Source organism: Coturnix japonica, chromosome 28 (assembly GCF_001577835.2).
Source record: "Coturnix japonica isolate 7356 chromosome 28, Coturnix japonica 2.1, whole genome shotgun sequence".
NCBI lineage: Eukaryota > Metazoa > Chordata > Aves > Galliformes > Phasianidae > Coturnix > Coturnix japonica.
This window is the reverse complement of record NC_029543.1, coordinates 1,799,889-1,812,789: the sequence shown is the minus strand read 5'-3', so window position 1 is coordinate 1,812,789 and position 12,901 is coordinate 1,799,889. Positions and strand designations below refer to the sequence as shown.

The 12,901-nt window shown below is 52.3% G+C and overlaps 1 protein-coding gene across 3 annotated transcripts; it reads left to right on the top strand.

Moving 5' to 3' along the window:
- Nucleotides 1-74: 74 nt before the first annotated feature.
- POLRMT (RNA polymerase mitochondrial) lies at nt 75-12,783 on the top strand. 3 transcript variants are annotated; one of them, XM_015886277.2, is made up of 21 exons: nt 75-179; nt 386-478; nt 981-1,639; nt 1,913-2,043; nt 3,439-3,625; nt 3,776-3,925; nt 4,079-4,246; nt 4,565-4,735; nt 4,953-5,192; nt 5,429-6,208; nt 6,597-6,719; nt 8,376-8,498; nt 8,690-8,866; nt 9,010-9,096; nt 9,359-9,472; nt 10,160-10,212; nt 10,470-10,568; nt 10,680-10,752; nt 11,229-11,311; nt 11,454-11,524; nt 12,223-12,783. In XM_015886277.2, the coding sequence occupies exons 1-21, from the start codon at nt 122-124 to the stop codon at nt 12,270-12,272; spliced, it is 3,690 nt and encodes a 1,229-aa protein (XP_015741763.1). In that variant the 5' UTR covers nt 75-121; the 3' UTR covers nt 12,273-12,783. The 3 variants fall into 3 exon arrangements, with proteins under 3 accessions (XP_015741763.1, XP_032296916.1, XP_015741762.1); XM_015886276.2 differs by having other exon boundaries at nt 76-185; XM_032441025.1 differs by lacking the exons at nt 11,229-11,311; nt 11,454-11,524; nt 12,223-12,783 and adding an exon at nt 11,166-11,186 and having other exon boundaries at nt 75-185.
- The last annotated feature ends 118 nt before the right edge of the window (nt 12,784-12,901 follow it).

Here is a 12,901-nt window from a genome sequence, read left to right as displayed (position 1 = left end):
CAAGCGGAAATAGGTGGCGGTGCATTGTGGGAGTTGTAGTATGGGATAGAACTACAGCTCCCCGCAGGCTGCGCGCCGCGCTTGCGCAGTGTAGACGACATGGCGGCGTAGTGGGGGCAGCATGGCGCTGCTGAGGCTGAGGGCGGCGCTGCTGGGCCCGGCCCGGCTGAGGGGCGGCGGTGAGGGTCGGAATGGGGCCAGAATGGGGCTGGAATGGGGCTGGAATGGGGCTGGGGGTGGGCAGCGAGAGGGTGGGTGCAGCCAGGGTATGAGCGGGGCTGGAGGGTGCGAGTGGTGCCGCTTGGGGCCTAGGCCGAGGGCCCTGTTGTCCCATTGGGTTCCTGTTGTGATGGTGGGATCCTCCTCTCACTTCTTTCTTCCATAGGGATCCCATGGAGCGTCCTGAGGTGTTACAGCTCGGCCAGCGCCAAGGAGAAGGCGAGAAATGGCGGCTGTGAGAGGACGGAGCTGCTGGAGGGTGAGCAGGGGGATCCTTCAGGAGCTGCAGGGCTCCCCTTCATTCATTATCCTTTATAGGGGTTGGAAATGATTGTGGGGTAGTTGCTGAGCTCCCAACCCAAGGCCCATAGAGAGCATTGAGCTGCCATACAAATGAAGGCTGGTCTTAAGGGGTTGTGAAGAAGTCGTTCCTAGAGCATAGGAGGCTGTTTTAATCTGAGCCAGAGTGAGGTTTGGCTCGATGGAGGTGTGAGCTGGTGCTTTTTACCCTTATAGGGCTGGTTTTTAGCTCCTCTGGATGCTGTGACAAACCACAGTTCAAAGGAGGTTCCCAGAAAGATTTGGTCAGAGCAGCTGATCACTGGGAGCTGCTGGGGTGGATTAAGAAGGGAGGAAGACTGTGTGTGATCTTCTTTATAACCTCATTCCCAAGGCAGAATTGAGGTGTTCGGGTTGGATCCAGTCTTCTGCTGTGTCTCACGTCTCTTTATCTCTGTGCCCTGGCTGTTGTTTCGTGGCAGTGCTGAAAGCTCGAGTGAAGCAGCTCCAAACCAATAACGTCCCAGAGGTGACGATCAACAAAGTGGAAATGGCACCGCTGCGGAGTGACAGGCACCAGGAAGCACTGCAGAAAGCAATGGATGCAAGCACAGCAGTGGAGCACCTGGTCCCCACGCAGTCCATCAGCTGGACAGAAAAGCTGAAGAAGGAAATGTACGTCCGGCAGCTGAAGGTGGAGAAGAAGTTGTCTATTGCAGCCTCCCAGATGACTCTAGACGGCCAGCCCAAGGTCAAGGTGAAGGTAAAGACAAAGGTGAAAGCAAAGACAAAGACCAAAGTCAAATCCAAGAAGAGCCAGAAGAGCCCAAAGGTTACAGCAAGTACTTCCAGCAACCAGAGCCATGCTGGTCCCAGCAGTGCTGACACCTGCCATAAGCCCAGGGTGGAAAAAATGAATCAAGATGTGAAAGCACTGAAGCCTCAACGTGTGCATGAGGATAGGAGCAGCCAGCGCAAAATCATGCAGCAGAACATCCAGTCTAATCTTGAGTGCCTCCTGTACTTACAGCAGCCAGAGGAGGCTGAGAAGTTGCTCCTATCTTATCACAGCAACCCCGCGAAAAGGAAGCTTTTGAATGTTGATGCATACAACGTCGTGATGCGTGGCTGGGCAAGAAAGGTATGGAGCTATGGGGGTCTTCTGCTGCCCTTGTCTTGGTTGGTCATTGGCCCTTTGGTGCCTGGCTTTCTGAGTTGCAAGGTCAGAGGTGTGATGGCCCAGGTGGAAGAGCCTCACATTGTGGAAGGCCATTGATCCAAATGGCTCTGTGAAGAGGAAAGGGGTGGGATATTAAGGTTGTGACTCAACTGGAGATGGAGCAGAGGGGTGTGAAGCTGCAATTTGGTGCTGCTGGTGTCTGTTTCCACATCCTCCGTCCCTTCTCATCCACAGGGCTGCTTGCATCGTGTCATCCAACTGTTTTCCATGCTGGAGTCCATCGGCCTGCGGCCCAACCTGGACTCCTACGCTGTACTGCTGGAGTGCATGACACAGAGCCAGTCATCCACCAAAGCCATCTGGAGGTAATGCACTTCACTTCCCTTAGGCAGCCCCTGGGCAACATCTCTGCAGCTCCACTGTGCCACGAGGGCACGAAATGGGGACAGGAGGCACTGGTTCAGGGTAGGGAAAGCCTGCCTTGCTGTGTGCATGTCTGGATGCTGTAGCATGGTTCTTGTAGCCAGATTAAGGGGTTGGTCAGGGCTGACTCTTTGAACTGTTTTCACCACCCCAGCTTATGAGTTTGTCCAAGGTAGATGAAAACAGCCTGACTTCTGGACAGAGCTGTACCTGCTGCCAATGGGCTGCAAGCAGCCCCTCTCTAATCAGGTTCCCCTTGGTCCTGCACCCATTCTGGTGGGAATGTTTGTCCTGTTTGGTTCTCCATTGATGTCCAGTAGGTTTTACTCCTCCATCCATTCTGGTAGAGTTGGTATTTCCTAGTAGGATGAACCAGACAGCAGATTTTTGTAGGTTCCCAGTTCCCTGCTGGAGTGAGACCAGGAGATTCAGATGGGTTTTATAGACTGAAAAGCTGAAGGTAGCCAGTGAAATCCCAGCCTCTGAGTGAATGACTTTCAGGTCAGATGATCTAGAAGAGACTTGCATTGATTTTTCTGCTCAGTTATGTGAGTGTTGCATAAGTACAGCAAGTCAACTTGTAGGATTGTCAGGAGGCAAATATTTATAGCACATCTGCAGAGATTTGCCAGCTCCGAGCCTCACCAAGGTGTGTGTGTTTCCACACTTTCTATTTGCTGGTGCTGTGTTTGTATGTGAGTCCTCGCATATGCTTTCTCAGTTTGAAGTCAGAATGGGCCAGTCTGCCCATGGCAGCAGTTGTTTTCTGCCCCTTTGCCCAGGCTGTGACCAGTACCTTGCATTCCCTTGTGCTGGACCAAGCTTAGAGGGGGTAGGAGGAGTGTTTAAGGATGGAGCAAGCAGCACGGCAGCATCTTTCATTATGTTTTTTATCTCAGAGGCAGTAAATCTCAGCCTCCCCATCCATGTGTGAAGGTGAAAGCTGCCTGCTCAGCACCCTTTGGGCTGGAGGAGGTGGATGACTGGCTGTAACCTGAGGCTGGTGACCTCGTCAAGGACAGGCTATACTCTGGAGGCAGCTCCTGCAGCCTGGAGAGCTGTTTCCTGGTGCCTGGCTGCATGTGGCAGGCAGGGAGAGCTGGTGTGCTGCAGGTTTCCCATTATGCCCATTGCTGCAGCACTCTCCCTCCTGTCTGGTCCTGGGCAGGCATCAGCTCAATGAGGTTCAAGTTGCCACAAGACTTGTCCCATACTGTGTTTCACATGGGTCCAAGTGACACTGTTAAGGGCAAAAGTGAGGAAGGAAAAGCTTGATACAGACATCCTGAAGGATGCTGGTTTCTATCACACATCCTGTCTCATCTGCTTCTCCTCAGGTGTGTGCAGCACATGAAGAAGGATGGTTTCTGTGTGGATGATCTCTTCCAAAAGTGCCTGTTTGAGGGAGATGAGAAGGAGATGGTGCTGAAGGCCATCAGGATTATCCAGCCTGACTACCAGCTGCCCCCTCCACCCAAACCTGAGATCTGCAAGACTGCTCTGCTCAAGAACTTCTACTCTGAGGTAAGCCACTGAGCTCAGGGATATTTCTGCTGCACGGGGAGTTGTTGGAGGTGGCCAAATGGTGTTCACAGATATCCTCGGGATGCATTCAGGTCCAGCACAGGGCTGCAATACCTTCCCTTGGTGCTTACTGCCTCACTCTTGTTGCAGAAGAAGACGGTGTCGTATCCCAAGCTGGATTTCTCTGTTCAGGAGCTGCAGGAGCGCTTCCAGCAGCAGCTTGAGTTGGAGCTGAACAGCACCATAACCATCGACTCAGTGGAGTCAACCAAACCTCTGACTCCACAAGCCATCAAAGCAGTAAATATTGGGGTGTCTGAAGGGGTGGGGGGCACCTCAGTCGGCAGGGATCTGTGGGGAAGACCTGCAGGGCTCATTCCTTTAATGTGGGTCAGTTTCCTGGTGATGTACTCTCACTACAGTGTGACTGTTTGGCTTCCATTTCTTGTGTAGCGCCAGCAATTGGCCACCTTTCGTTCTCAGTGGCGTGGTGCCATTCTCCAGGCCCTGCAGAAGTCAAAGCACAGCATGTCCCAGGCCAAGACAATGACAGGGCCCAGCGCTCTCTACCCCTACCTGTGTCTGCTGCCTGATGAGGAGTATGTGGACATCATGATGCAGGTAAGACCCTGCCCTGACCGCACTGAGATTTAGGAATGAGGCCTCCTGGGCAACCCTAGGGCCACCACAGTGCAGAAACAGCATGAGTTTCAAGGTTTACGTAAGTTATTAGGTACGGGCCCTGTCTGCACCCTGTGCTGAGCAGACAGAGAAGCTTTCGTCTATTCTGGCCACGTTTCCTTCCTAATCTGCTCAGCATCATGGGAATCAGCATCTTCCTGTGTTCCCCATATGGAAACTTTAACTCCCACTTTGTCTTTCTGCTCCATTTTTCTCTTCCTCTCTCCTTAAGTCCCTCTTTGCCTTCCCCTTTCTCAGATTCTCAACAGCCTTTCTCCACAAGGAGAATCCCTGGCTGTCTTAGCCAGGGAGCTGGGCTCCAAAGTCTACAACAGATACCTCACCCAGAGGAAGCAGCAGAGTGGCCAGCTTGAGAAGATACAGGAGATCTATGAGAACTATATCCACCTGCTGGCAAAAGATAGCCAGGTAGGGTTACCTGGGAGAGGGGTTCCATGGGTTTCAGAGTGGAGCTGGGGTTGGATGGTTTCTGCATCCTCATGTGCTCAGAGTCCAGATTCCAATCCTTCATGATTCCTTCAGAGGCTATAAGAACTATCAGGCAGGGGTACAGGGGCAGGAGAGTCCTTCTCAGAGCCATGTTCCTGGTACAGAGATCAGTCTGACCTGATTTTTCCTCTCCCAGCCTAGTGAGTACTTACCACGGGAGTACTGGGAGAAGCTGGTGGCAGAAGCAGGCTACGGGCCTTCCCTGAACTTAAAGGACTGCAGCTGGCCATATGTGCTCCTGATGCGCCTGGGAATGTACTTGCTGGAGATCCTGGTGCATTCTGTCAAGGTGCCCAGGAACACCCTTAACCCTCGCCTGCCATCCAAGCTTATCCCCGTCCTCTATCACATCTACTCCTTCCGCAGCAGCTGGCAGGTAAGCCTCATCCCTGGGGGCTTTGGGACAGTGCAGATCACCAATTCATACTAACTGGGTCCTTGCAGGACCGTTTTCCCTTCCCCATGCCTTTTCTTTTTCAGAGGTTTTAAGGAGCTCCTGGTTCTGTATACACAGGGTGATTAGTGTGATTGTTACACAGTGAGAGACTTGACCATGTGTTCTTCCAGGCCTCTTCTACTGCTGACCTTTGCTCCTCTGATTCTCTCCTCCAGGTTGGGCTGATAAAGCCCCATCCCATTTTCTCACAGATAGTGTCAGATGCTGCAGAGACCACGCTGACCTTTAACTCCTCTGCTATACCCATGCTGTGCCCCCCTGTCCCCTGGACCTCCCCCCATTTCGGTGCCTTTGTCCTGAGTGATACCAAACTGATGCGTTACGTGGATGGGGCCATCCAGCACCAGCAGCTCCTGGACCAGTGTCCCCAGGTGAATCTCCACCCTGTGCTGGATGCCTTGAACCAGCTGGGCAACTGTGCATGGAAGATTAACCAGCCCGTGTTGGATATAATCATCTCCATCTTCAATGACAAAGGCAATGAGAAGCTGGACATCCCACCACCCGTCTCTGAGGCCCCCAAGCCTCCTGTCCCTCCCAGCAGTTCCTCTGCCTTGCACAAGTCCCAGAAGCACGAGCTGTTGCTGTGCAAGAAGAAAGCAGCTGAGATGCACAGTTTACGCATGGATGCTCTCTATAAGCTCTCCATTGCCAACTATGTCAGGGACAAAGTGTTTTGGTTTCCTCACAACATGGATTTCCGTGGCAGGACTTACCCTTGCCCACCTTATTTCAATCACTTGGGTAACGATGTCACTCGTGCCATCCTGCTCTTTGCAGAGGGGAGGCCTCTGGGGCCAAAGGGCCTCGACTGGCTGAAGATCCACCTCATTAACCTCACAGGGCTGAAGAAGAAGAATGCCTTGCAGGAGCGGTTGGATTATGCCAATGAAATCATGGAGGAGATCCTGGACTCTGCTGACCACCCGCTCACGGTGCGTGTGGAGTGGTGGGATTCAGAATCACCAGGGAGAAGCTTGGGTTGCAGCCAACCCTGAGCAGTATAAGAGTCTCCCAGCTGAACCGAGTAATGAAAAAGCAAGGAAGTTCAACCCTGTTTGAGCTCAATTAGGAATTGTTCCACATAACTGAGGAGCATCAGTGTTTTCTTTAATTTCAAAGGAGGCTTTAAACGTTCCTCTTGTTTAGCATAGCTTCTAGGGAATAAAACATGTCTGAAAACACAATGAAGTGATGGGGAGGTGGGGGCATGGTGAGAGGAGGTGCCTTAACTTATGTTCCTAAGAGCCCAGGAGCTCACCTGCTGCCTTTACATACAAGGGCACTGCCTCCTCCTCCTACTGTGTGCTTTGCTGTTCCCAGGGCAGGAAGTGGTGGATGAACACCGATGAACCCTGGCAAGTCTTGGCGTGCTGCATGGAAATTGCCAAAGCTTCGAGGTCACCAGATCCAGCAGCCTTCATCTCTCATTTCCCAGTTCACCAGGTGGGTGCCCAGCAGATGTGCACAGCCTGGGTGGTGACTGAGCAAGGAGTAGAGCAGGCAGGGCAGGCAGCTCAGGGCAGAGCAGAAGCATGCAATTGTATTTATTGTTATGCAACGTCCAGGGTTTCCTAAGGATGGAAGTACAACCTACAGGCGTCTTGATTTGAAAACTCCAGTAAACTGGCTGGAGTAACAGTAAGCCATTAACAAACCAGTGCAGTTCAGTGCTGCTTTGCTTGCCTTTAGCCAAACAGCCTGTCTGGGAGATTGCTCTCTGACAAATGTCTGCAGATTGGGAACCAGGCCAGTCCTATCTTATCCAGCTGTGAGATGGGGACTGGGAGCCTTTTGGGATATGGCAGGAGACAAGCACAAAATGGGAGGTGTAGACCTCCGAGGAAAAGCAAGGGGACAGGTAGCAGCCTCCTGCATCCAGTGCCCTGATAAATCCCTCTGCTATGCGGGAGACAGTGATTGATTCTTTTTCTGATGAGAGGGCTTTGCTTGTTTATCTCGTTAGAAGATCTCGTAGCCCTAATGAAGTGTGTGGGGGAGAATGGGGATGGATTCTGCCAGGAGCAGTGGTCTGTAACATACGTGAGACTGTCTCAGCTGAAGGATTCTGATGATATTGTTATGACAACAGAAGATCAAGGGAGCAGCTGGGGGTGTGTGGAGGGTGCAGTTAATAGAATTCAAGCAAGGACTTTTTCTGGAGGGCACAGGAGTCTGTTTCCACCTGAGTCATCAGTGCTTGGCGAATAGAGGCAGCTCTTCTGCAGCAGCAGGGCTGCCCTAGCACTGTCAGTTCTCCGTTCTCCAGCTTGCTGCACTGCAGTGTGGGGAAGGAGGAGGAGAGATGAGAACTGATCCTACCAGCAGCTGCAGGCTGCCTTTGGCCAGGCATAGCCTGAGTATAGGGGCAACCTGAAGCAGCAGCGTGGCTTCTGTGAGCAGCAGGACCTTTCTATGCTGTCATTCAGGCCCTGTTTGTCTCATCCTGGCTGGTCTTGGTCCCAGGTGGGCCATCAGGCCAGTTGCTTTGACATATTGATCTGTATGTCTTGACTGCAGCTTTAGGAAGGGCTGGGTGGGAGCTGCACTTCTCTCCTGTCAATAGGATGCAGAAGCAGCATGGCTGGAGCTTTGGAGTCAGCTGAGGGCTTGCAGAGGGTTCTTCAGTTCTCTGCCTGACTCCAGTCCTGCTCTTGGGTTTTCTAAGGTCTGTTTTGACTGCCAGCATGTGGGGCCACTTTTAGCATCCCAGACACATTTGTTTTCTTCAAATTTTCAGGTTTTTTTTTAGTGTTTCCATGGAGCTCTCTCTTAGAAAATATACGGGTGGGGAGACAGTGTGTTGTGGGTTTTTAAAACCCCATAGACAACAGCAGATAATGATGAGACCCAGACAGGAAAACCACTTAGGAGTGAAATGGAAACTGTTATAGACCTGGCCACTGCTTGGAAATCAGCTGCAAACTTGCCCAAAGAGGGGGAGTGGAAATAGCAGTAGCCCTTTAGAGCCAAATTTGTCATAGTGCTTCATGGTTTTTCATTGGTATTCCATATCTGTGGTCAAGGTGTATCTGTGCTGATGAGCAGGACTCTATCCCTGTGCTAACACCTTGCTTCAGCCCTCTCTCTTCTCACACACAGGATGGTTCTTGCAATGGTTTACAGCACTACGCAGCGCTCGGTCGGGACCTTATAGGTGCAATCTCTGTCAATTTGATGCCCTGCAGTGTCCCTCAGGATGTCTACAGTGTGGTGGCCCAGCAGGTGAGTTGTGATGGGGGAACATAGGGAAAATGTCCTGGGAAATTGTCCTTTTGGACCCTTTTTTGCATAGAATCCTGAGGAGAAAGTTAGCAGAGGGGGTTTCACAGGGTCCTTCAGACACCTCAAGCCACAAAGGGGACTTGGGCAGCACACTGATGTGACTCTGACTCCCACTGTTCTCTGTCCCTCAGGTGGAGGAGTTTAGGAAGAAGGATGCTGAGGAAGGGTTGAGAATTGCCCAAGTGCTGGAAGGGTTCATTGGCCGTAAGGTGGTGAAGCAGACGGTGATGACGGTGGTGTATGGAGTCACACGCTACGGTGGGAGGCTGCAGATGGAGAAACGGCTGAAGGAGATTGAGTTCCCTGAGGTAAGAAGCTGGAAGACCTTTACCATTTCATGTACCCACTGAGACAGGGGAGTTGCTCTCTTAGCTTATCCTAAATCTCATAGCTTTGCTTTGCATCTTTTGGTTCCCCTTTGCCTCCCCCTCACTGCCTCTGTAATATGCAGGAGTACCTATGGGAGGCATCTCACTACCTCGTAAAGCAGGTGTTTAATGGCATCAAGGAGATGTTCTCAGCGACTCGAGATATCCAGGTAAGGTACCTCCTCTCTTTCTTTCTTCCCTAGTCAACCCATGCAAAGACCAGGAAGGAAGGAAGGAGCTCCATGGGGTCCTGGCCCAAAGACAATCCTATATCCTTGCCCAGAGGTGTGAAGCTGTGCCTAGTGATGGACCAGGTTCCCCATAAGAGCTACACTCAATCTGGCAGGAATTTGGACTGGGAGTGGGAATGAGGTCTGTCCAGCTGTGTGTATTAACTTGAGCCACTTTCTTCTCTGCTTCCCTTTGCCTAAGAACTGGCTGACGGAAAGCGCCAAACTCATCGCACAGTCAGGAAGGACAGTGGAGTGGGTCACCCCACTGGGTCTCCCCATCGTACAGCCCTACTATCGGATCAGGTCCACTGTGGTGAGTGTCTGGTGGTGGGATTAAGTTGTTCATCCACCCAGGGATGAGGAGCAGGGAAAGTATAGTGGACCTCAAGGCAGTCAGCACAAGGCCAGACAGTTTGCATTGCCTGCAGGTGAACTTGCAGAGAAGATGGGATCTGTGTGTTCAGGCACATCTCTCAGCCTCATCACAGAGACTGGAGAGTGTGGGCGTGCTGCTGAGGAATCTGCTGCTCCCATCCCACTCAGGCAGCTGGGGCACAGACCCATTCTCTGCATTGAGCAGCCCTCCTCGGGGCTCGCGTGATTCAGTCTCACTGCTCTCGCCTCCCACACGCTGCTGCACTGACTCACGGCTCCCCATCCTGTCTCATCCCATCCTCGCAGCCACTCTGCTGCAGCCTCACATTGGCCGTGTAGGGATGGAGCAAGCAGGTGCCTCCCACCTTCAGGAACCTCTTCTCAGCCCCTGCAGGAGTGAATCAGCATCTCCCTGGGAAGGGGTGAAGGATGCTTGCCAGCATCCTTTGGAGGGGGAAGCAGGCAAAGTGCCACAGGGAAATGGCAGCTGCCACAGTGACTGGAATGCCTTGCCAACATCCCCATCCAGAAAAGATGTTTCCTGCAGAGCGTGGAATACCTTGTTGGCATCATCCCCTTCCCAGAAGTAAGCAGCAGTGCTGATCACTTTTCTCTCCCCCTGCAGTTGACTTGCAACATGCAGAACTTGAGTGTGAAAAGCTCCAGCAACAACAACCAGTAAGTATGAACCCATGGTTTTCACTGAACCCCTGCTGCCCCAGTCTGTGCTTTAGAGATAAAACCTCCCCATCAGTGGAACCTGCCAACATGTTCCAAAGCTCCTGGTATTCCTTTGAGCCATGGAAAGTCAGCTGGAGGAGCTGGGGCCCATCAGGGCTCCCCTATAACCCCTAATCTTGGCTGGTTCTGCCCTGGCTCACATCTTGAGCCCTGGGTATGCCCCGGCTCCTCCCCTATCCTGTTCTGTGCTGCAGGAAGCCTGATACGGTGAAGCAGAAAAATGCCTTCCCACCCAACTTCATCCATTCCCTGGATTCAACCCACATGATGCTCACAGCCCTGCATTGCTTCAGGTAGGGAGCAGGGTTCTTGCCTGGGCTCTGCTGAGAGATCAGCAGCAGGGCATCACTGCAGGGAGCTGGAGCTCTCAGTGATACTTCATGGCCCTTTTTGCTGCCTCCCAGGCAGGGTCTGACCTTTGTCTCAGTCCACGATTGCTACTGGACTCATGCACTCACTGTGGACATCATGAACAAGGTAAAAGTCTCCTCCCAAATCCTTTGTGAGCAGTGATCTTGCTGATCTGTCCTCTGGGCAATTGCCAGCCCTTGCCTCCCCTGGGCTTTGCTCCATAGTCTGTTTTATTTACCCAAGCATAGCGAACCTGGGATGCTTACTGGTGGTTGCAAATGACTTCCTGATGCCTCAGGCCCCCTCCTCACACCCTTCATCTGGGTGCAGGGCACTATCAGCACTAAACTGAATGAAGCAGAGTCAGTGCCTCTGTCTTGCCCTGGGCTCTTCTGAAGTGCTGCAGGGCTAATAAATGGGGGTCAGCCTCTGCTTCCCACCTGATTCCTTTCAGATTTGTCTGATAGTTCCCCCCCCACCTTCTCACTCTTGCCCACTGCTTTCCCTCCTCTTACCTCTGACTCCTCTTGGCTGAGAAGCACTGAGGGAAAGGAGGGCAAAATACCTGTTAACCTGCAACTCCCCATTGCTCCCTGGATCAGATCTGTCGGCAGCAGTTTGTGGCTCTGCACAGCCAGAAGATCCTGGAGGATCTGTCCAAGTTCATGCTGAAGAATTACTGCAGGTATTGCTTGCATGCAGCCCTCACTCCCCTAAGAGTGGAAGAGCTGAATCCTGTTATCAAGATGCCACGCTGGGGAGTGGAGGAGGGATAACCTTCTCCCAGACCTCCCCTTGCTGACTGGTTTTCCATCTGGTTCACGCAGCTCTGACGGAGAGAGCAGAGCCCTTTGGCAGAAGAAGCTGATGGAGCAGCTTTCAAACGTCCCTAAAACAGGTAGGAGCACAGGCTGGGAACTGCAAAGCTTAGGGGAAGTTTGGAAATAAGAAAGAGGAGCTCCTGAAGTCCTTCCCCTGTAAACATCCCTGCAAATGGCCCCTGCCTTCCCCAGAGCTTTGCTTCTGAGATTTCCCCTAGATTGACCCAGCTCTTGCTGTCCCCTGTCTTGCTGCTCTTTGCCCATCTGTTTCCAACCACAAAACATTTGCCTAGAGCTGGGACTGAGATTCTCAGTATCGTAATTACCAGGATCTAGATGATACACATGCAATGGGATTAAGGCGGTTAGTTAGCTTGACTCCTCCTAATCTCTTGGCTATGCCTCTGCCAGACCATCTGGCTAACCTTTGTTCTGCCATTGCAAAATAAAGCAGCCCAGCTAAGTGCTGGCCTTTGCCACTGAGCAGCTGTTGTGGTCTGTCCCAGAGGCAGTGATGGTTTGTACTGGAGCCACGCGCTCCCCTCTTCCTTCCCTGCTGCTGTTATCTGTCTCACTGTTCCTACCACTGCCCCAGATATACCAGGTAAATCTGGATGAATATCAGTCCTTGGAAGACGTCTGAGACCCTGCAGCAGGACCCGAGCCCAAGTAGTTCAATGCAGGAGGCAAAAGCTGGGCTTAGGCAGCTTCTCTCTCAATAGCCACATCTCCAGCAGGCTCTGCTCTGACCTCTGCTCTCCCTTGCTTCTCACAGGGGAATTCAACCTGAACAAAGTAATAGACTCCACCTATTTCTTCAGCTGAGCCTCAGCAGCCAGTGGAGCCCTGGACTACCTCTGGACTTCAGCTGCCTAGAGGTGATGATGGTAGGCACTGACCCACAGAGCTCCGCTGTCCTGCTACTCATGGGGTGACAGCTGCCAGCCCAGCAAAATACATCAAAATGGAGATGCTGGGGGGCAAAGTGGGACTGCTGGAGGAATGCAGGAGCAGCCATGGGGGGCTGCTGAAGTTAGGGGTGGGTCTGTGTTATTTGCTGCTACTGCCTGCATCCCGTCCAAGGAGCTGGAGAGGGCTACAGAGATGCAGAGTGGGGTCAGGGATTAGGTGGGGTTGGCTTTCTGCAATCCTCACCCTGACGTAAAGCTGTCTGTGCTACTGCTGCCAGCTCCAGATCTGGCTTGGCTGTCACCTGCGTCCCTTGGCAGGAATGTGTTTTAAATTCTGTTTGCTGGGTCTCGGGGCAGAGGAAGAAATCACAAGCTCAGGGGTGGAGATGTACAGTACTGTAAATAAAATGGTTTTTGAAATACAAGGTGGGAAGTTCATCCTTCTCAGCATGTTTAGCATAAGGCTGAGGGCTGCCTGGGCTCTCCCATGGTGGGACTGATGTCTCCCCAGGCTGCCACCACTTGCTGACAGGTTGGGGTTCA

Bases quoted from the DNA above. Each gene is read 5' to 3' on its own strand.
- POLRMT (XM_015886276.2), top strand. From the start codon at position 122: ATGGCGCTGCTGAGGCTGAGGGCGGCGCTGCTGGGCCCGGCCCGGCTG. The intron at 9,097-9,358 runs GTAAGGTACCTC...CCTTTGCCTAAG, and splicing joins CAGCGACTCGAGATATCCAG to AACTGGCTGACGGAAAGCGC. The intron at 9,473-10,159 runs GTGAGTGTCTGG...CTCCCCCTGCAG, and splicing joins ATCGGATCAGGTCCACTGTG to TTGACTTGCAACATGCAGAA.